Raw genomic sequence first — 23,347 nt, 5'->3', positions numbered from 1 at the left:
TGAATATCTCTGATAAGCGACTATGATAATTTCATGAATTTAAGACTAAATGTACATCGAGTAAAGAACTCTCAAGCATAAAATTATCGGCACTGTTGTGTATTTCAATAACGGTGAGAAAGTAGGGTGCTAGTAAAAACTTGCAAGAAAATTCATTCAAAATTACTGAATTCAACAGTTATTAAAAATTTTTCTCGTTTAAATTAGAAAGGTATTATCGAAAACAGTTTTTTTACATACTTTTTTTTTTCTATTCTTTATTCTAATCAAAAAATATTTCTTTGTAACACTAACGAAATTAAACTAGTTGACAAATATTTTCTAGTTATGGTTGTGAAATTTTTGTAATTTTTATATATTAATTGTAATAAATACTGAAAAACAAATTTTTATTTGTTAACACGCTTGCTGGTTTCTAAGTTTTTCAAAGTTATTTTTCATTAGTGTTGATGTAAATCATTTAAATCTAAGCATAACCTTAAACAAGTATCGTTGTCATTAGTTTTCCTTGAATAATATTGTTTTTTTTTTTGCAGATAAATATGTCTATTCCATTAAGCTGTTTTACACAGGTTCGTAGCTATATTTTACGAAGAGCACCTCGGACTTGGACAAATGGTGTTAAATACGAACAAGTAACATATTATCCACGGTAAGTTTAAATAAACTATTATATGGAGTCTGATAATAATAAGTAATAAATAAATTTGATGGATGTTATACTGCATTATATGTTCTAAATACGCGTGATTGTTAATAATTATAATAGAAATAGCGACAGCTACTGCATTATTAAGTCATGCTTTGTAATATGTCATCAAAATATTTTGTCAATCGTAGATTTACGGAAGTAGGCTGTTTGAAAAGTTCCTGTAAATAATACTGAAGTTTACACATATATTTATTAAAAAAATTGTCAGGTATCTGCTAATTTTATTATCATTCTAATGAAAGAGCGAAATACCTAAAATATGATCAATAGGAAATTCTGAAATTCGAATCCTTTTTAGGTAGATTTCATCGAAATCTATCTATTGCATTGGCCCTCATGTCAAAATTAAGTCGGAATTATTTGTAATATAACGCAGCTTGTATACACGATAGCACCTACAATTCTTAACGAATTTAGATGGAACTTGGTATAGATATTTTTTAGATAATAATCTTGAATGAGTTCGAAGATGAGCAAAATCCGTCAATAAGTGTAGAAATGGTAGCTCTTTAAAATTAATAAAATAGTAAAAATCACGTTTTCGGTGACTTCATTGATGTATAACTTCTGATTAAAAAGGGATGGCTAATTTTTGATAAATTTATTTAAGAGTTCATAAAATTATCTTTAATTTGACGTTTATAACATTCGTATTTCGACCATTTTTAGTTATTTTATTAATGTTAAGAGTGCAATTGAACCATTTTCAGGCAATGTCTATAGTACAACCGACTTATGAATGTTACTCTATCGAGAATTCTCAACAGATCCTAATGAAATTTAATGTATAGATTTCTTAGACAATTAGCGTATATGAGCCCTAAAATGAGCGAAGTTCGTCAATAAATTTAGAAATGGTAGCTCTTCGAAATTATCAAAATAGTGAAAATCACGTTTTTGGTGACTTAATTGATGTATATCTTTCGATTGAAAAGAGATGACCAATTTTTGATAAATTATTGTGAAACCCCATGAAATTACCTTTAATTTGACGTATATAACATTGACATTTTGACCGATTTTAGTTATTTTATCGAAGTTAAGAGTTCAATTGAAACATTTTCAGGCAATGGGTTGTACAAACAAATTATAAATGTTATTCTATCGAGAATTCTTAACAGATCCTAATCAAATTAAAATAAATTTAATTTAATGTCGGACGAAAGTTAATGGGATAATATGATAATTCATTCTGTGAAATCTTCCTTCCATTACGGGTGTGGCTGAATGGCGTTTTTTATTAATACAACTGAAATAATTTTTTTTACACTAATAAACATTAAGTCATTTTCAATAACATTAACTATTTCTAGACACCCAGATCATAAAGATCCTCCATTCAAACCAACAAAACTTTTAATGGTTCAGCGTGTCGAAAAGTTTAAAGGCAATCCATATTGGGATAAAAATATTCTTATTCAGATTAAATTAGATAAAGTGGTAAGTAATTTGATCGATGTCACATAATATCGTTATTCAAACATAATATTTTTGGGTGATGAGCCATAAATCATAAATTTTATTCAATATTTTTAGGCCAGTGATATTGCAATAGTAAAAAATACACCAGAAGTATGTACGTTGCTTTGGAAAATAAAGCATCTGATAAAAGTTACACCAATCAATATGCCAGACAAATTACCCGATGATGATTCAGTCCAAACTTGGCTTCATGAAAATGGAGATTTGCTATTGGCTCCAAGAGTCGATCCAGCTCGTGAAAAAGCTACCATGGAGTTCATAAATAATCCAAAACGATTAGATAGAAAAACTTTGAAGGACGAATTAAGATATCGGTGGCTTAATCCTTATGATTTGTAGATATAATTATTTTTAAATGAATAAAAGTCAAATTATCAAAATGATTTATACCTAACTTGATTCATTATTTTGAAATAAATTAATTGTAAGAAAATTCTTCTTATAGTTTTTTAGAATTCAATTATCTGATAAATCGAAATAATTAAATTTTTTTCACTTTTAAAATGATTTTATAAGTTAATAAATTTTTCAATAACTTTATATTTTAGATACCATTAGAGATTTTTATTTCTTTTTCATATATATCAACGAACATAAAGAATGATGAAATGTTATATGGGTAATTCTCTCTAATGACGTCTTAAATCTGTACAAAATTGTCCGACCAAATTATTTTTGATTTTATTAGAAAAAAAATTAACAAGGGCTACAAAACTATCAGCTTAATGATAATAAATACACAGCTGATTAAATTTTTGTTTTTTCGATATTTGTGTATCTTTTGCCATATAACATGACAGGAGAGTGTTTTTTTTATCAAATCGAGAAAAATCAAGCCAACTATTTCAATGCACTCAACTTTTCAAGTTTTCAATGAATATTTACATTAATTAGAATAATATTAAGACTTATGGATCCAATTTTATAAATAAATTATAAATAAAAATAGTTGCCAGGGGAATGAGTTTCTTGTGGCCCAGACACATGTTTCCAGCACAAACGGCGTTTTTGACACTAAATAAAATGGCAATAAACCGCTAACAGTCCTATGGTTATTAACTTAAGGCTAGTTAGATCCTTATAAACTTTACAAAAGGTAAAATAACACGCTGAATTTTTTTTTTTTGGCTTTGTACTTCTGGCAGGGGACTATTCTTGAAACGCCTAGGACAAACTTTGGTTTAATTAATTTAATGAAACAAATTAATTTTCGGTACTTCTTATTGAAGAAGATTGTTAGTTAACTAATTAAGTTTATAAACATTATGGACCAAATTATATATTTTAGATGAATAATTGAAAATTTAATTTTAAAGTTTCAATTTTGGGAATGGGACAGCCCAGGGGACTGTTTACGAATTTATGGCAAAAAAACCAAAATTTATTTCATTTTAGTTTTCAATGCTCCAAACAAAAAATAACAATTTTTCGAATAAAAACATGCCTGGGACAGCAAAAAACATCTTTACAAAGAATCACCCATATAACAAGATTAAGGTATTTTCTCTTATTAATTTATCAAGAAATTCTAATTACTTTTTATTACCTACTATTGATTTTTATGTTTTTACTAAAGTATGCCATTTTGTCATTTAACACTTTAAATCAACTTTTTTTATTTAAATTATTGAAACACTTATTTTGAGAAATATATACATAAAAAAATACATAAATAATATAAATCATTACCGAAGTTGAAGCGTTACTTTTATCATTTTTTTAAATTTTCATTTAAATTTAATAAATTTGATTTATTAAAAAAAGTTTATTTAGCACATAGTTAAAATAACTGACAACTTCGATTACACTTTATGGTTACAGTCAAAACCGTTTATAACATTATCGCTTAAAATGATGAACCGAGTATAACGATGAAATTTTGACGTTCGGTCCGATTTTATACAAAATTTTCAAGAAGAATACCGTTTATAATGACAAATTGCTCATAATAGCCATGTTAAAAATATACTTTCAAATTTATCGGCTATATGTACGAGAAATACTTTTATTTATTTTTCCACAATTACACTCATGACCTCATTAAATTCAATCACAGATTTATCATAGTTTTAATCAAAATTTTAAATCAGTTTATCGTTTGACAAGTTACACAAAGCATTAATAACTAATATTTGAAATTCCTTTGATTATGTCGAAAAGAAAAAGAATTTGACGAATTCAAAATTTATACGGACAGATTCAGTGCAAAATCAATCTAAAATGATAGATTTTCAGTAGTTGTGGTCAATTGACTAGTTGATCAGACCGGCAGCTTTTCTAATTTGCAGAATCCGATAAAATATTAAATTCTTATATATTTACAGTTTATAAAATACAATAGTTTGAATAAAATAAAAACCGATAACCATTCAAGTAAATTTTAAAGCAGCGAATACTGAAATACATATAATGATTTAACTCGGATCCCTTTAAATTTATGTGAAGTTTGCTTCGAAACAGGACTTAATTAAAGATTTCTAAGTTTTAATTATTTTTACAGAATCCTCAAATTTTGATGAATTCATTAGAAAATCGCTTAGTGAATATTTATTATTGATTATAACGACTATCGGCGTTATCAAGCGTATTTTAACGATCTCATCAATATCATTATAATCGATTTTGACTGTGTACGTATTGTATGATTTATTAATTTATCTACACAGTAAAAAATTTTGCGTCATTGTGTCAAAAAATTTTGTGTTAAATATTTAACATTTTTTTGTGTTGATTTAACAGAATGAATGTAAATTTACACAAAAGTGTTAAATATTTGACACTAAGTTTTTTGACGCAATGACGCAAAAGTTTTTACTGTGTAAAAGTGCAATAAAACAAGGTATTAAATTTCTAAAAAAATGACAAAGGATAAAAAAAAGTCTGAAATTTCAACAAATAGTATAATTTATTTGCATTTTAGCCTTTAAAGACTAAATTTTACAATCTACCAACAGTAACTTTTCTTTTTATTTATAATTATTTAAATCTATTATTTAAGTTAAAGATAATGAGTGCCGCGTTGTGTCAGTCAGTGCGGACCTACTTTTTTTTTTTTTTTTTTTATAATTTAAGAAGAATTACTAGTTTTGATAGAAACTCTTCAATTGATTCCAAACGATACAGCGAGTTCACGGAGGAAATCTTATTGTTTTACCATAAATTAAGTATAAATTTTGATAATTATATTTATTAGGTATACCGTTATACCTAGACCGTATTTATAACTCGAGGATGTCTTATATTTAATTGTAAATATTGCATAGGCCGTTTCTGCGATAATTTTATTTATTTTTTACAGTTTGCATAAGTTATAAATTTAATAATAAATACCAAGGCGATTGTTAATAACTTGAAGAAAACATTTTTAATAATTGATTTATTTATTTATTTTAAAAATTTTGTTTTCTTCATTTTTGGTAAATCCTACATTACAATTGCACCTAAAGCACTAAGTTATTTAAAAAATTAAAATATTAAATATAACATAAATCCTCGAGCTTACTTTCGACAATACATTTGATAAATAAACAGATTGGAAGTCCTCGATAGATAATTGAAAGACGTATTGTATTAATTTTCATGATTGGACGTAAAATCGATGAACATTATCCAAACGTTATTCTTCGTTTATTGGACGCAATTTATCAGATCAAGAAGTATAATTTTGAATTTGCCACTTTTTAAAAATTTAATTTTCAGTTTTATGATGTTGAAGTAATATTTTCTTAAACATTCTTTCTCCGATTACGGAGTTTCCAAAATCTTCTACTTCTGGGTGTATGGTGATGAATAGATATAGTATTTTGTCCCTTAGTACTTTTTTCAGGTATATATATCTTTAACAATCTGGATGCTCGTTCCTCATGAGATTTATCCGATGACTTACCACTTAAAAAACTTAACAACTTTATACTACGTCTGCGAATTCTCAGACGGTTGAGAAAAGTAGTTTCTCGAGGTCTCACTGGTATTTGTTCGTCTTGATCATCTTCAGAGACTTCATCGATTCTTTCCGATCGTCTTTTCAGTTCTTCTAAATGTTTTCTTCTTTCGTGTTCAAGATCCATCCTTTTCAATCGTCTTCTATCAAGCATTCTAGAAATACTTTCAGCTTCATTACTAGAATTTGCTATTGAATTCTTTAAAGCCGGTTTTAGAATTCTTCCTACGTCCAGTGGCTTTGGAATTGTAGCTGTTTCCACAAGTGTTACTCGTTTTTCGGCCTTTTTCATTGGCGGATTATCAATTTGACTGAATTCTTTACCAGAGTCAACATCCAAAAGTTTTTTATGCAGATCCAAAATTTTTTTACGAAATTCTTCATCTTCTTGAGTCAATTTAGCGAATATTTGATCTCTGTTTTGAATTTGATCTTCGCCGCCGCTGGCCAAACTCGCGGACTGCAACCTCTGTCACCACCATCCAACTTGATTTTTTTCGTTACCAGATGAATCGTCTTCTTCGGGAAGTGGCTCCAGTCGTTTACGATTAAGAATACATCGAAGAGATGAAAAGTTACTGCCACCTAGCAGTTGATCCATACTGATTTCAGGCACGTTGCAGTCTTCGGAGTCTCCACTTTCGTCAGCATCATCATCAGTATTCAATGTGAGCCCATAATTGTCCTCGCCGAGAACGTTGCCATTGATAGACGGCTATGAAAGTGACAGGTTCAGCTGGTACTAATTGTTTTTTTTTGTTTTTGTTTTTTGTAAATAGTACAAGCATTTGCGTCATGCAGAGCCGTGCGAAGCTTATTAATTTTTTAGTCGATCATTTACTCTCTTACTCTCTTACTTTTTGGTGTTGGAAGGTATGACTAATCTATGGTGCTTGAAAAAATCTGGCGGCGATGATAAAAAAAAACTCAACTCAAAGAGTTTTTACTTAAAAACATAGCATTAAATACTTTGTATTAAACTTACGGGGCTGGCGGTAAAACTGTCATCATCTGGTCCACCCGAAGTTGGTGTACCCCATATGTCATCGCCAGATGTTCCACCGGAAGTCGTTCCTTCATCGTCATTGGGATCTAGTGAAAATTCAGTCCTTTCAGGTGGCACGGGAGGCTGAAGTAAGTAACTACCAACTCCTTCACTTAATTGTTCAAAAAAAACCATTTTACTAACGACGAAATCGCTAGCTCGTGCTGTCCAGGACCTTAAACCTGTTGGTGGAGACTCTAAATCACGGTTATCATCATCTCCTTGATCATCTAACTCATCTTCTTGATCTAAGCTACTCATCGTTCCAAATCTTCGAAGTGCTCTGAAGATAATAACCTTCATTTAATGTTACATTTCATTTACTTTAATATCATTGGTACACGGCGAAAAAAACAAAGGGATTTTTCCTATTTTTCCAATGTTAACATAGGAATTTTTCCAATGGTAATATGGGAGTTTTTGCTTTATTAAGATGATAAAAATATCCATGTGACATATAAAAAATTCATTTATCACTAAAATTTAATAATTAAAAATTTACATAACAATTTTTTCATTCGAGCAATTTCAGATAATTTCAAATTAAAACAGTGATATACAGTTGGTTTGTGATAAAAAAAATTCGAGGAAATTTTTTTCAAATTTTGCTTTACATTTCAAAAAAATTAAAAATCCAGCAGATTATGGACGTGTGGCTTAATGTATATGGGACATTCCACGCCAAATCGACCACTTTTGACCCTGATCCCTTTTGATTTGGCTAAAAGTCTTTCCTCCTTTTCTAACATATCAAAAAAGTCTTTCATAATTTTTTCAAATTTTTTTATCCAACCAAAAAATAGTTATGAATTTTTCAACAAAACCGCTTTTTTATTTTTAAATTGCCATAACTTTTTCAAAAATTGACTTATCGAAACGTATTTTTTTTATTAAATGTTCTTTTTGGAAAAAAATAGAAAAAATTATTCAAACCTATCTTCATCGTTATTATCTGATTAAGTGCCATCTTCAGAAATAATATTAAATTGAAGAACATTTTCTTGCTTAGCTAAGCTATATGTCTTTATTAGTTTAAGAATTATTGCATTTGAAACATTATAATCATATATTTAACCATTTGATGAAACCGTTTCAACCATAAAACTTAGAGTATCGGAGAATTATTTATTCCAATGCTCACCATTTATTAAGCAATAAATAAAAAAAACACCTGTTTTTCAATTTTCTTTGTTTTTAAAAAAATTAATTTTCTCGATGATTAATATGTTCAATATTTTGGTTCTATACTTTTTTCTTGTTTTTTGAGGATTCCCGGAAATTTTTGGACTGGTGTTATGAAAAATAAGACTAAAAAAAAAATAGAAATAGAAAAAACACCATTCTGAAATTTTCAGGATAATTGTAGAAAATGTCAAAGTTTCATATGAAAGAAAGAAAAAAGAAATTAAAAATGGTTATCATCGACTGTATATCATTATTTTACTTTTAAATTATCTACAATTGCTCGAATGAGAAAATTGTTATGTAAATTTTTAATTATTAAATTAAGTTACATAAATTTTAGTGATAAATGAATTTTTCCAATGTCACATGGATATTTCAATCATGTTAATAAAAAAAAAATTCCCATGTTACCATTGGAAAAATAGGAAAAATGCCTCTGTTTTTTTCGCCGTGTAGTACAACATTTGACCCAAATACAATATCCGCGTTCATGCAGAAGATAGAAAAAATTTTTTTCTCAAAAAATCATGGTCAATTTGTGTACAGAATTTTTGTTGCCGTTTCTGAAATCATCTTTTAATTTTTTGTGCGATTTTTTATTGTTGAAATATTCATGTATGGATATTTTGTTGTTGGATCAATTGTTGTGCAGCCAATATTATTAACGTGATATTTTTTATGATTGTATTATTTACAATATTAGTATTAATTAAGTTTGTTAAAAATATCGCCGGGATATCGGAGTAGCTTGTTACTAAATACTTTTCTAATATTATCTAAGTTATTTTAAATTTTTGTTACCTCATGAATGAGGTTTGGCTAAGAGAAGAAATATAATATGGCAATGTTCAGAGAAATAGTTACGGTTTGTATAGTTGGCTGTAAATGTACTCATTGCATATATTGTGTTCTAATTATACATTCTATTTGTAGGATGTTTGAGAGGTATTAATTATAATTTAAACTACACTGATGAAAAAATAAACTTGATTCAGGAAAAAGATATCTCTTGAATTAAATAGCATGATTTTAAGAATTAAGAATTTTAAGAATTTTAATTGTCTTAAATTAAATAGAAAAATTTTTTTATTTTCTATTTATGTTCTAATTTTTCAAAATAAGTTTTTTGAACCAAAAAAAAATTTTTTTTCAATTTGGTTGATTATTAACAGGTGTATATCCTCTGGATACATAACTGGATGATAAAAATGATAAATGATGATGATATAAAAAAATAAGCAACCTGTAAGGCGGTTCTTCATCACAATCCAAATCATCTTCACTGCCATCTTCGATGTTTTCATCAGCAGTAGTGCAGTTTTTACTCGGACTATCTTGGGATCCATTTTTTAATTTGTACATTGGACATAGATCAGGCGTTGGTGGAAGAATAGATATCTTTGGTGGAAGAGGTGAAAAAGGATCCCTTAGAGGTGGCGGTGTCGGACATCCAGACCTGTTGATTATTTAAAATATCACTATTATAACTGAAATAAAATAAAAATATATTATATTAATTGTAATAAATATAATATAAAAAATTCTAAGAGTCTATCCTTGATACGGAAAACTCCACCTGTGGCACCTTCGGCAGATGTTGATCGATCCTGAAGGTGCATCTTTAAAACTGCCATTTTTTTTAGAATTGACGATAGTAGATTTAACTGTCGATAAACTGGCACTTGAAGTAGTACTGTGTTGTTCTTGATCTGAGTTAGTTGCTACGTTTTCTTCGATTCCTTGTTCGTTAACATTGCTACTTATTGATTCTTTAGGAGCTCGAGCTGCTAATTCTTCGACTGTCCATTCTTCTGGTGGGACTTCGTAATCTGGTGGAGGTATTTGATGGGAATTACGAACCCATTGGGCTAAATGGATATTATTTTGACTTGAATCATTAATTGGTTTTATAATTGACTCCAAATTGTCTTGATCATCGTGAAGCTTGTCCTCCTCTGGCTCATGAGAGTTTCTTGAAATGGTTATCTAAGTGATAAAATAATAAATAATAATAGAATAAATATTATACAATAAAGAGTAATTGTTTACATGTATCTTTTCCTTTTTTAGTATATTTCATAGAAATGTAACTATTGCATTGGTCCTCATGACGGAACTTTTGAAAAATTTTGCTGTTTCGACTCAGCTCGTCAAGCTGATTCAGAAAATGTATATGGTTCAAAAGTTTATGGATGTATATATATATATATATATATATATATATATATATATATATATATATATATATATATATATATATATATATTTATATGTCGCGTTACTAATGCTAAAAGGGGGTATAAAAAAATTTTTTTCACTCCAACTGACCTAAAAATGTTTATAACATTTAGATCTGTAAGGAAAGTGAATAACAAAATTTTTTTTATATACGCCTTTTTGGCTCTAAGACAAAAAAATTCTAAAGCCAAAAAGGCGCATCATTTTTTTTTAATTATAATGAATTATTAGCCTTAAACAAATAAAAAGAAAAGTTATAACACTAGTAAAAATAATTACTCTTCGACTCATTTTATTTGAAGAGAATATGTATTTGATTAAAAAAGAAACTAAAATATCAATTTAGCTAGGCAGTACTTCGATGCCGTCTCCATTATCATTATTTTTTGCTTCTGAAAGTAAAAAATAATAAATATATATTGCTTGTAAATCTAAACTTTGAAAAAATACTTTAATCTGATATGATTTTGTAATTTGTACAATTAAACATAATTCATTAGACTTTATCAGTGGAGACATGATTATTGGGTCAATAGAAATGAAAATTTTGGAATTGAGGCAAATACATTTTTCTTCAAATAGAATGTTACTGTTATTATGGTGTTTTTTCAAATTCCAATCTAAATTCTTTTTTAATAAAATGAGTTGAAAAGTCATTATTTTTACCGCTGTTATAACTTTTTTTTTTAAGGCTAATAATTAATAACGATTAAAAAAAAATGATACGCCCTTTTGGCTTAAAAAATTTTTTTTTCAGAGCCAAAAGGGCGTATACAAACAAATTTTTTTTATTCACTTTTCTTATCGATCTTAATGTTATAAACATTTTTAGGTTGGTTGGAGAAAAAAAATTTTTTTATACGCCCTTTTGGCTCTGCAGAGCCAAAAGGGCGTAGATGTTGAGATGCGCCTTTTCGGCATTAGTAACTCGATATAATGATACAAAAATTATATTTTTGAGCTCGAAGAACTCAAAAAAAGTAATAAGTGCAATTTTGAGCGCTTAAGTATAGAATTAGCGGGAAGTTGCAGGGATGGCCTTTATTAGGGTCAACTGTTTTCCTAATTTTTTTTAATTTATTATTCAGTGTTTTATGCTCTATGAAAATAAAGTATGATACTCAACAAATTAATGTCTAAACAATTTTCGAGAAAAACAAAACAATGATAAATTTCTTCAATTTTCAAATCAAGAAATGAAAATTTTATTGATTTTTGTTAAAAGCTTGATAATTTTACTGTATAGAAAAATAAAATTAAATAAAAATTTCTCGGTATTGCAAATATTTTTCGATTTTTTACGGCTGTAAAAAGGTATAGCCACATATCTAAACAATTACTAAACTCATTTAATTTATATTAACATGTATATCACCTGGGGACTAGTACTGGGATCACAAGCAATGGTGAAATGGTTTCCAGTATAGTGACTTTCTTCAGGACTGTGTATACTCGGTGTATCCGTGCAGCCTGTATTCACATAGATGCTAAAATGGGAAGAGTTAAAGGGAAGATAGTGACTCACAGGGGTTATTTAAGGGATTAATGTAAGCATTTAACGATAAATTATAAACTTACATTTGACGCTGTAAAAGATTATGCCATACTGCTTTGAGCTCAGGAGTAGGTGCACGTAAAATAAGAATGCGCCTGCGAGGACGACTATGGGGACTACATCCACCACTTTGTATTGCATCTATATGCCCGTTTTCATAACTGCCATTAGGTGTAATTGATACTTGTAAACGAAACTCAGTAGGACGTTTACGTACGGTAAAACAAGCTTCAGCGATACTTGATAAGCGAAGTGGCTCTTCCGTCACAAAAAGTACACGATCACGTGAGACACGCGCAAACACCAGTAGATCACTCAACAAAAGTGCCCATGATGGTTGAAGTCGACGACCTTCTACTTTTACCAGGGCTCCACCGAATAACCTTTTCAAAAATATTTAATATTATTACTATTATTACTATTAATTAATTTTATTCATTACTAATATTAATATTTAATAGGGTGGTGAAAAAACCCGAAAATTTCTTTCTCAAGTCTCCGAAGTTAGTTTAGTAGATTTTAAGAGCTTTTTTCAAAAATCATCTCGATTCAAAATCATTCAAGATTTTTAAAAATAATCAAAATCATAAAATATTAGTTTTTTTTTCATAGTTGTACAATTTTTTACGTTAATAGCATGAGTGTTTGAAAATTTAGAGTCAACATTTTCATTTCTAGAGATTACTTAAAATTTTAAACTTTTAAAATAACGTACCTTAAATACTTTTAAGAGAAGAGAATAAAATAGCTCAAATTATTAAGCAGTCGATTTGGTAAAAGATGCCGACTAAAAATTTATCAATTAAATTGCAGTAGTAATAGATTTATACTTTTTATTAGTATATTATATTTTATTTCTGTTATTTAATTGGTCAACTTTTAGTTAAAAATTAAAAATTTTTTATATTTATGCACTGATTTAAAAGACAAATTTTTGAATCAAGTATAAAAATCCTTAAATCAAGTAAAATTTACTTGAATCAAGAACATCTTAGTTAAAGAATTTTTTTTCTCAAATCAAGTTAATTTTTTTGTCACTGTGATTAAAATTACCCAAAAATATTTAAAGTACACTGATTTATGAATTGAAAAAATTTTGGCTAAATTTAAAAAATGAAAAGATCGACATGAAATTTGGGAAATCTATTATTATAAACGTAAAAAATTTTAAGATAAGCGCGGTCATTTAAAGGATAGAAAAAAAATTTTTTTCTCAAAATCCCATAGAAGGTTTTTGTCAAGAACTTTCTAAAATCACCCTTTAATTTTATATAATAGTATTGATTACTAAAAAATTGTTAGATTATTTTATAGTTGATTAAAATTAAGACGATTTTGGAAATATTTTTAAATCTTGAGCGACGTGTGAAAATTTTTTAAGCCTGCTGATTCTTTGAGAAGGATTTAAAAATTTTTTTATTAACGATTCAGAAAAAAAAACAATTTTTTTGCAGCACTTTAATATTAATGTTCATGTATGTATGTTTGTATTGTGACTATATGATGCTACTACTACTCTTTTATTCTATTCTATGGTAATTATAACTATTATTGTTTTTTTTTCTATATAATTTTAAAGTGCTTATAAATTCTACTGTTTAATAGCTAAAATAGGTATGAATAAATACTAATAAACGAAATAATAAGGATGGTAGGATGACAAAGACAAACAAACCATTGTCTGCCGGGCATTGCAAGGGTGAAAGGTCTGCATCTAGCAAACACCAATCGGGATTCAACTTCTTGGAGACTTAACAAAGGCCTCCCAGTATCCCTCGGAGGTTCCATGACTCCAGCATTAGCAGTGGCTTCTCGATAACCTTGAGCCAGATCTCTAGCTTGCTGGCAGTTCCTTGGTGAAGCTAGGCCGAGTAGTCTCGTCATCTCTCTGATTATAAATAGATGAGTGTATGAGCCACCTTGTTGACATCAACGCTTGTCATCCTCACCTGTAGTGCTCCAATGGAAGCAATAAGACTCCAGTTATGTCAGGACGACGTTTATGCGGAACAGCCGGTTCACATACCAGCTTCACAAATACTGAATTCCTTCTTAATGCCACAAGCAGACAACAAGCTCTTTGGAGACCACTCAAGTATCTATGGTAACTTGCAGTGATTCGTGGTATCCGAGTTAAATAACTTTCTACATCACTACCCTCATCTTTTATCTCTTCTGATAACTTCAGCAGTTCATCCAGATTTTGAAATAGAATTGCATGATCAGTGGCTGAAAGGATATCACGGCGTTCTGCCAATGGTATGCAAAACCGAGTTATACCGCTTTTTAACGCTCCCCAGTATCGAGTTTCTCTCACATTGAGTTCCTCCTCCGGTAGAGCATCAGGTGAAATGTGTGGAAATACCTACGAGATTCTACGTACTCAGGATGGTTTATGATCATTTTTTTAAACTACACAAATGCAATATTAAATTATCACTTTTCAGAAAAATAATCGAATTTCTAAAAATTTTAATTAAATATGCGCATGCCATACTTGTCTGTTAATTAATCTCAAAGATTATAACTTTTAAGGGTAGTTATAGTATGCTATAATCAATCTTAGACGCGGTTTTAAATATATTTCTTCCTTTATTAGTTCTATTAATACTATATAGATATGATCATTTAAAAAACTATGTGAGTTTAAATATTAAACACGATGATTGTTGCGGTATGGACGACAATATTATCGAGATATTTTTTAATAAGTATTCAAAAAATATGAAAATAATTTTTATTTTAATAATGTGATTCGATTGAGCCTCTTTCGAAGATTTTTATTCTGAACGTTATCTTAATAACATTTAAAATATGTAGCTGGTCTACGGGATCAATTTTTTTTACAAAAAAAAAATTCAATAAAAAAAAATTTGTTTTTAATTTTTTTGTTAAATAAAATTACACGGAAATTTATAAATTAAATTATGTCGGTTTGAACAAGTAGCAACTTTAAAACTTTCCACCTTCATACTAATATCTTGTGCGAGATTCAATTATGTAAATTATAAATATCATGAGCTTAATAAGAAGTTATTTTTAGAATGATTTTTAATTATAAAAGACTTTATACTTTGCTTAACAGCATTTTGGCATTCAATTTCCGTTGAATATTAAATGAAAATTAAATTGATTTTTTTTTTTTATTATTTAAAAAAATAATCTTGAATCATATTCTTTTAAAAAATCTGGAACAAACAATTTTGAAATCATTTTCCAATGAAAAATTCGAAAATTCGGCTTTAAAGAATTATTAAATGTAACTCTATTGAAAATCTGTTACGTTAAATGAATCATCAATTGCAGTAGATGTTTGTCTAAGAGGGACCAAACCGAATAAATAAATTATTTATGTTTAAACGACTTAAAATAAAGGAAACTTTTAAAAAAAGATTATTAGATTTTTCATATTTATGTAATTTTTACTTCATTAATAAATTATTAAAATCCAATGGATTTTTTTATTTCTCTGTTTCATTCGTCAAATGATCATATCTAGTGATTTCTGTTTTCAACTACTTAGAATTGAATTAAAGTATCTCTAAAAATCGTAATGATACTATTGACATATTTTATGAAAAAGTTTCCACTATAAATAATTTCCGACGACTATTCTACTGTACTCTTGTTGCTGAACTACAGTTTTAGTTTTAATTTTTTTTCTTAAAAAGTTGTGTCCTAAAAATATGTATTTTAAACGCATGCATTTACAGTAGTTTCATTACTGTTTATTTCAACTATGATGAGTTTAGGGATTGAAAAAAGGAATAGGTATGATAAATAAGACAAAATTATTTACTTGAAAAATAAATAAAATACTTGTTGGCAACAAAAAAACTTAAAAAAAAAAAATAAATAAAAACAAAAGTACAAAATGTTCTCACTCTCGCGATTTGATTATGAATTTTTTCAATTGAAATTATATATTAAGTATCGTTGAATAATAGTTTTAAATATGTGTTTACAAAACACCTTTTTTTCTTTTGGACAAAACAATTTATAACTCGCAAAAATAACAAAATATAATAATTCCTACAATTATTATTAATAAGCTCTGTAAAACATACAATAGTTTGTTTTAATTCGTTCTTAATTTAAAAATAAATAAAAACGTCGACAATCGTAAAATTATTTTTAAATAACGATCTTTATAACTTATTAGTTAATAAGATAAACAGCTAAAACTTAATAAAAATAACTTAAAAACAAAATTTATAACACAGTGTATAATTTTAGGACCCATTAATTATCCACTGAACACTTAATACGTTTTTAATTTCTACGTTTATAATATTCTAGTAGTATACCTTTTTAAAACTTGAAAAGCATTAAAAAAACGAAATGTCAGAAAATTAATTATAAATAATAAGTAAAAAAAAAACTTATTAATGCTAATCATAAACAAAAAGAAAAAGCTTCAACTTATAACTTAAGTAACACAGCATTTCTTATGCGCATTAAAATCGCGACAATAAATAATACTAATATTATTTTAATAATAAAATAATAATAATAATAATAATAATAATAATAATAAATTCAGGTGGAAATGAAAGGATTATAAAGTTAAAGTTAATAATTAATTTAATGAAATCTAAACTATAACGCCTGTACCGACCTCAGCGGTGAAGGCGATCGCTCCCTGGCCATTGGGCTGATCTACTGCAGGTTGTAGCGTCACATTCACCAGACTAGGTCGTTGCGTGTTAACATGTGCGCCTGACTTGCGGTAAATTTCAAGAATTAGTTGATTAGTAGCTGCTTGAATAAAGTTTAGTATGTCTTCTCGTGCTCGCGTGACTACGTTTGTCGTATCCACAAAAACAACGTGATCACCAGGCATTAAACCTGCTCTTTCAGCTGGGCTTCCTGGATCCACACGTTCTACTCGAGGAGGACGACCCCAAGACAATGAGAAACCCCACGGAATCTATAAAATAACAAAAATAAACACATTAATCGTTATCAATATGAATTATGAGTTATTTATATTTTACAACATAGCAATATAAAATATTTTTTAAAAATACCTGCTTAGCACCACTTTGTCGAATTAAACGTCTAGTGATTGTGCAAGGAGTTCTTCCACCCCTAGCTGTGAATCCAGGGTTTAATGGTAACCCCGTTAGCGGATCTAACGGTTCCAATTCCAAATGTCTAAGATAAGTAAAGTCATCTGCATTGGAATTGTTATCTGTATGATCCCCGTCTTTTGACAAAGGTGGTGACACCGTACAATCTTGAGACAATTTTGCGTATGGTGTACTTGTCTTTCGAACAGATCCGACTTGTAAAGGATGCCATGTCGCTTCCTTGAAAGTAAAAAAATATCACTCAAGTTAATTTAAAAATTTTCCAACTCAATATTAAATAAAGTACCTTGCTCAGTAACTTAGATAATTTAATCAACTAAAAGGATCAACATTTTTCAGTCAATTGAAAACATTTTAATAATATTCCGGCTACGAAAAATGCGACGCAATAAATTGCAACGACAATCATTTTGATTTTTTTTTTGTTATCTTAATTAATTCTGAACTTTAAGTCACCAGAAATATCTGTGTTTTGTTTGAAATATTGAATCTGATCAAGAGGGTAACACTCGACTTGTGTCTCAGACAAACATTCTCACAATTGTGTAAGCAGGTAACCGGAAAATATTGCTGTGGTATGTTGATTGGATAATCGACTCAGCCCTGACCTCTGAGAAAGAGGAGGAATGCATGATAGGAGGGATAAAAAGCCTGTTAGCTTTATACATATATATATATATATATATATATATATATATATATATATATATATATATATATATATATATATATTTATTCAAATTAGTATTTTATGCAGTAGATATTACTAGTAAGATTTCCTTCCCTCTTGACTCATAATAATATTCAAATAACAACACATCAACGTCGACTATACTACTATGTTATAAGCGTAAGTTTTTATAATAATAATTTTTACCTTGTCTTGTGCCAAAGGTAGAGGTAGAGTCATGCAGCCCAGGAGCTCACTGCGTCTAGAAACATGCAAGAATTTCGTTAAAATAATCGTTCCATTATTAATAATCGTACCATAGTATAAGAGTCTTTAAATTAACCATTAATGATTTAGTATAAAATATAATTTGCTGATTTTTATCAATTGGTTGATTGTAATTAAACGAAAGGAGTTATTGTCAATTGAACAAATTTAATCAGGATAAGAAATTCTTAGATTAGTGTGACCGGGTTTTTTTTCGCACGTGGGTTAAACAGCATGCGCATGCCTCAACAGGCAATCGATTCCCCTCTCGCTCATATTACAGGAACCCATTCACCAAGACTCATATATCACGGTTCGAAGGATATCCTGACGAAAAACTGACGGTAAAAATACTAAAAGAAGATCAAAGAAAATATAACGGCCGTTATTGATGGAATATTATGTACATACTTATTATATTCAATCGAGCTATAAAAAGATTCAACGATATAACTTGTATATACTCTTTTATATTATGAGATAAAAAAAATTTATTTTTTAAAAATAATTGGAATAAGGTGACTAGTAAATTTAAAATATAATTACCTTGCACGTCGATCTCGATGCCAAACGGCAATATCTAGGGACGTAGATCTGTTTGTACAGTTGTGATTTGGGTAAGGTAGAATTAACGTTTCATGGAATACTGGATTTGGTGTTGCACGGTGTACGGCTGTTCTTTTTACTACACCTCCACCATTTGGATTTTTTAAGCTCACCTTTACGTAGGCGTGAATCGGCCCTTCGTAAGAACGTTTTAAATCCTTGCAGCGTATTACTAATTAGATAAAAAAAAATTGAATTAATTGATGAATAAATTCATATTTTAGAATAAAATATTCTTCATTATTTAGAATTAAAGTTTAATAAGTGAATAATTAAAAAGTAAAAATAATTTTTAAAAATTAGATAATAATGTGCAGGTCATAAGTTGAATTTATTTTGTGTTTTAAAAAAATATAAAGAATATAAGAATAGAAGACAATGAAAGAAATGATGTGAAAGAAACAAAGGCTGAGACAGATATAACGAACTGAAAACATTTAATGTTTTGTCCGACTGTACCACTCGTCACACTACTGTTTCACTTGACTTGCTCATCCAATGCGGCATTATCTACTTCCCGCGCCCTTCACACACTTTCAACCCCTTTCAACTCTTTTTTACAAACTAATCATTTTAAAGAAGAAAATTATAAAAAAATTCTTTTTAGGTCAAATTTTAATAATGCCACTATATTATTTCGATACAAAACGATAATAAAAAACAAAAATAAATTCCCTATTTTTTTGACTGTTTCAATATTGAGTAGTAATTTAAAACTTTGAAAATAATCAACGCGAAAATATGATTTTTAATTAAAAAATTCGATAATTTTAAAACATACTAACCAGAATTGGGACGGCGGGAAGATCAGTAAGTTACTAGCACACGATATTACCTCGAACTCACTACAAGAGTACGAAGAATTAAAGACATGAGGATGAGAAAGGATAAGAGACCAAGAAAGAGATGCAAAATGTATTTCCGCGGTTGCGCGATGACGTTAGTCAGGAACGTAGTCACATGTTATTCTATTTTGTCTCTATCTCCATCATTCTAGCGAAATATTCTCAGTGAAATAGCAAGATAAAATTGAGATGAAAAAAGGAGTAAGTAAAGAGCATTCAAATATAGATTGCATGTGGTCGCGCATGTACGCCAAAATTTTTTACAGGAACGTGTCAACTTTGATATTTCACCCTTTAGTGGTTTAAGTCTGCTATGACGTAAGATAAAACTTTAAAAAATTTACAAATACTGATAATGACTTATAAAGAATATAATTTTTTTTATCACTCCTTTATTTTCTAAAAAAAAAGAATGAATTTCTCAAATACTAAACAACTTACCTCGGATCTGAATGGAATCTCCAATGATTTTATATTCTAATTCAATAGATGATCTAGAGTTTGGTTCTGGTATTTCCACTTCTGGACTATATTTTAAACATCGTCTAACAGTTGCAATAAGCGGTGTTTCGGAGGTTTCATTCGCAGAATGAACAAACGAGCTTTTAGAACTCGGAAAATCATCTATCAAAGACGATTTCGGACTGTCAAGATCCCACAGGTTCATTTTAGTTTCTTCGTTTTTTTGATACTGATTTAATATTTTTGAGTCTATTTTTTCATCAAATATTGAATCCAAGTCCGTTTCGAGGGTTATTTTTTTAACGTGAAGATTTACAGCCTGAATAGGAGGTTCATCAGCATCCAAAATTTTTTTCCTGGTCGCTGGACTTACACTTTGAGATCTAGTTTTAGCTCTTTTGCTACCAAAGCTTTTATTGATACCCTGATCTTTTTGTTGCCGTTTTCTTCTGATTCCTCGCTGACGTTTGAGGGTGAATTCTCCATCTGAATCGATAGAAGGAGACCGAAACGCCCAAGATATCGGTGAAGGATTTTCTAATAATTGACTAGCTGAAGATACTGAACTGTCATTGTGATCAGCTTTCCCTTCATCTTCATTAATCATCTGTTCTTCTATAAATTTACAAGTATCTTTATCATCTATACTATCTTTATCATTTAGATGCAGTCGCGTTGGATCACTCTTTCCACCTGACCTCGTCTTTTTATCAATTTCATCATCTATTTTATTGCTACAAAGATTTGTTTCTTGCTGTTGTTTATTGAGAATCTCCGTAACAGTATTATCCATATTTTCAAATTTTGGAATGTCTTGATCTATTTTCAAGCTTGCGAGTTCTTTAGCAAGCGGAGTTTCTCTCAATTTAAATTGAGGTGCTTTTGTGTGATACGGTGTTCTACATCTTGCATGCAATTTACTTATTTTTGCTAATTTTGGATAACAAAGAGGTTTACTTTCAGGGCTCGAGCGCGATTTCATTCTATCAATATTCCTAAAGAACAACCTAGATCTCGATAAAGGTACCGAACCAGCTTCCATGACATCTTCAGGGCTGCCAGCAACAGATATTTGCTGAAAGAAATCAGACACATGTGACTGAAGATTTGCTCGTGCTTCATTCATAACGTTTTGAGGTAGTTCATTATTATTATTAATATGATGAAACGTTTTTGAATAAGTATGAGGTAACGAAGTAGGATCTGTTGGTAAAGTTAGCGCTACAGGACACTTTGAAATGTGATAATTATCTGGAATATAAGTCAAAGGACCGATATCTGTGTCTATTCGAGGTGTCCTGTGATAAGAGCTTTCCGTCTTTGGCAATTCCAAGGTTTCATTAGCGATTGATTGACGCTTGTTTGACCTTGTATGTGGCTTTGTTGCCTGCAAATTAATTAGATTATAAATTAAAAACTGTTTATTACTACTCTCTTAAAATAAATCAGTGCAATTTCACTGATTTAGTTTAATAATATATTGTTATGCTTTAAATTAACTGTCAATGTTGTAAAACTATAATAATTTACTTGAAAGTAGGCACGAACATCACTCCCGTGACTCCTACAACGTCGTCGGCGTCCTGGGGTGGATTTAGATGATGGATTATTACTATCTACATCAAGTGTTGTTTGTGGCGTGACTTTTGATCTTGTTCCATCAGCAGGAGGTGTATTTGAAAGGTCGCGAAAAGGTTTACGGGTTGTCTTGTATATTGTAGGTGGAACATAGGACGTCGAACTTGCGGTTGACATTGATCTGGATACTGTCCACTTGAGCATTTCTGAAAGATTAAATTAACAAATAAAATATTTAATATAGTTAAAAAAAATGTTCTAAGAAGAAATGGCATTATTAGTTTTATTCAGATCCTTATATGAATATGAATGATTTTTCAGAGAATACTACTAGGATCAGGTGAATCAGTTAATTATTATTATTATTATTATTTCACCTGATTCTATAGCATCTCTGAAAAATCATTTATTTAAGAAAAGATGATTTTCATTTAGTACTGTTTTTTCAAATTTTGTTTTTTCAGGGACTTTAAGAACATGAATTAATTAATTAGATTAGTTAGAATTTTGATCAGTTTTTATAGAACTTAAAAATTCAAATACTATGTGAAATTTAATATTTTTTACCAATGAAAGCTATTTTTTTGCTCGACAAAGGCAGAAAGTGGCAACTTCGTTTAGCGCAGCGGGCCGAAAGTTGACGCTTTCTGCCCGTCGAGCAAAAAAACTTTTTTCATCATTCCGAGGCCGAAAGTTCGTTTTTCTTCTGTTTTCTTACATGAAGAAAGTTACTCATTTCAGACTGCTCACAATTAGTGACAGTTTCAATTACTGTATTTTTTTGTTTTAGTTTTCCTCCCGTGACATTACTGTCAACACTATTATATACGCGGCAATAAAATTATAATTTAATTATATGTGTAGTTAAAAGTAATAAAATTTGTTCACTTATATAAACAGAATAATTAAATAAAATATTAAATACAATAATATGATAAAAAATTAAAATTATTTATATAAATTTAAAGTTTTTTGTAATTTTTACGAGAATTTAAATAAAAATATCACTTAATAAACAAACTTGTGCATAAAAAAAATAAATTATGAGTTCATCGGAGTGTTCATCTGAAGAGTCTGAAGCTGAAGAAGTGCGACGAAATATTGCTGTGGAAGCTGCTGAAATTATCCAAAATTTAGCACCCTCAAAATCTGTGCAACGCTACAGAAATTGCTACGATCAATTTATCAGTTGGAAGGCTTCAAATCGTATTAATTTAATCAATGAAGATGTTTTATTAGTATATTTTAAAGATTTATTTAAAACCTTGGCACCCCCGACAATTTGGAGTCGCTGGTCGATGCTGAGAACCATGATTAGTATTAATCATAGCATCGAGATTAAAAATTACAATAGATTGAAGACACTAATTAAGAATAATGCTAAAGGTCATCATCAGAAGAAGGCCAAAGTATTCTCATGGAATGAGATAAAGAAGTTCATCGATGAGGCACCGGATGAAGGTTATTTAATTGAAAAAGTAAGTAACAATTATTACATACAAATTTTTGTGCCTAAAATCGTCATTTATGTACATATTTATTTATTTAATTATTTATAACAAGATAGGTTTATTTACATTTATTTACAAAAACTCCATTCCAAGACATCGAAGATACCGGCAGTCAGCTGATTGTTACCATCTTGAAGACAAAAACAGACTATCCTCGT

The 23,347-nt window shown here is 29.1% G+C and overlaps 2 protein-coding genes across 5 annotated transcripts in view; one reads left to right on the top strand and one right to left on the bottom strand.

Annotated features, from left to right (window-relative positions):
* The first annotated feature begins 2 nt into the window (after nt 1-2).
* On the top strand, nt 3-2,577 carry Mrpl30 (mitochondrial ribosomal protein L30). The gene is made up of 4 exons (XM_074256179.1): nt 3-211; nt 537-652; nt 2,026-2,152; nt 2,249-2,577. Exons 2-4 carry the CDS (start codon nt 543-545, stop codon nt 2,531-2,533), a joined length of 522 nt encoding a protein of 173 aa, XP_074112280.1. The 5' UTR covers nt 3-211; nt 537-542; the 3' UTR covers nt 2,534-2,577.
* A 2,503-nt stretch (nt 2,578-5,080) lies between these two features.
* Nucleotides 5,081-23,347, bottom strand: part of Psgef (Protostome-specific GEF) — a 32,496-nt gene continuing 14,229 nt past the window's right edge. Inside the window, exons 2-15 of one of the 4 annotated variants that reach the window (XM_074256160.1) lie at nt 21,631-21,884; nt 20,080-21,487; nt 18,734-18,965; nt 18,128-18,182; nt 17,188-17,469; nt 16,776-17,087; nt 14,107-14,522; nt 13,833-14,045; nt 12,181-12,540; nt 11,978-12,089; nt 9,950-10,350; nt 9,608-9,820; nt 7,120-7,462; nt 5,081-6,849 (exon numbers count right to left, since the gene is read on the bottom strand). In XM_074256160.1, the coding sequence (XP_074112261.1) occupies nt 6,607-6,849; nt 7,120-7,462; nt 9,608-9,820; nt 9,950-10,350; nt 11,978-12,089; nt 12,181-12,540; nt 13,833-14,045; nt 14,107-14,522; nt 16,776-17,087; nt 17,188-17,469; nt 18,128-18,182; nt 18,734-18,965; nt 20,080-21,487; nt 21,631-21,882 (4,842 nt within the window). In that variant the 5' untranslated portion in view covers nt 21,883-21,884 and the 3' untranslated portion in view covers nt 5,081-6,606. Of the gene's footprint in view, nt 7,038-7,119; nt 7,477-9,607; nt 9,821-9,940; nt 10,351-11,977; nt 12,090-12,180; nt 12,541-13,832; nt 14,046-14,106; nt 14,523-16,775; nt 17,088-17,187; nt 17,470-18,127; nt 18,183-18,733; nt 18,966-20,079; nt 21,488-21,630; nt 21,885-23,347 lie in introns of those variants that run through there. The other 3 variants (XM_074256159.1, XM_074256161.1, XM_074256162.1) reach the window with 3 other exon arrangements.

The sequence above is a fragment of the Cotesia typhae genome, unplaced genomic scaffold (genome assembly GCF_013202065.1).
Source record: "Cotesia typhae breed Kobodo isofemale line unplaced genomic scaffold, CoteBio_Ctyphae scaffold_152, whole genome shotgun sequence".
Taxonomy (NCBI): Eukaryota; Metazoa; Arthropoda; class Insecta; order Hymenoptera; family Braconidae; genus Cotesia; species Cotesia typhae.
This window is presented reverse-complemented; position numbering and strand designations above follow the sequence as displayed.

Excerpts from the sequence above, each read along its gene's own strand:
- Mrpl30 (XM_074256179.1), top strand. The coding sequence starts at position 543 with ATGTCTATTCCATTAAGCTGTTTTACACAGGTTCGTAGCTATATTTTA. Across the intron at positions 653-2,025 it reads CAAGTAACATATTATCCACG|ACACCCAGATCATAAAGATC; the intron begins GTAAGTTTAAAT and ends AACTATTTCTAG. Across the intron at positions 2,153-2,248 it reads AGATTAAATTAGATAAAGTG|GCCAGTGATATTGCAATAGT; the intron begins GTAAGTAATTTG and ends CAATATTTTTAG.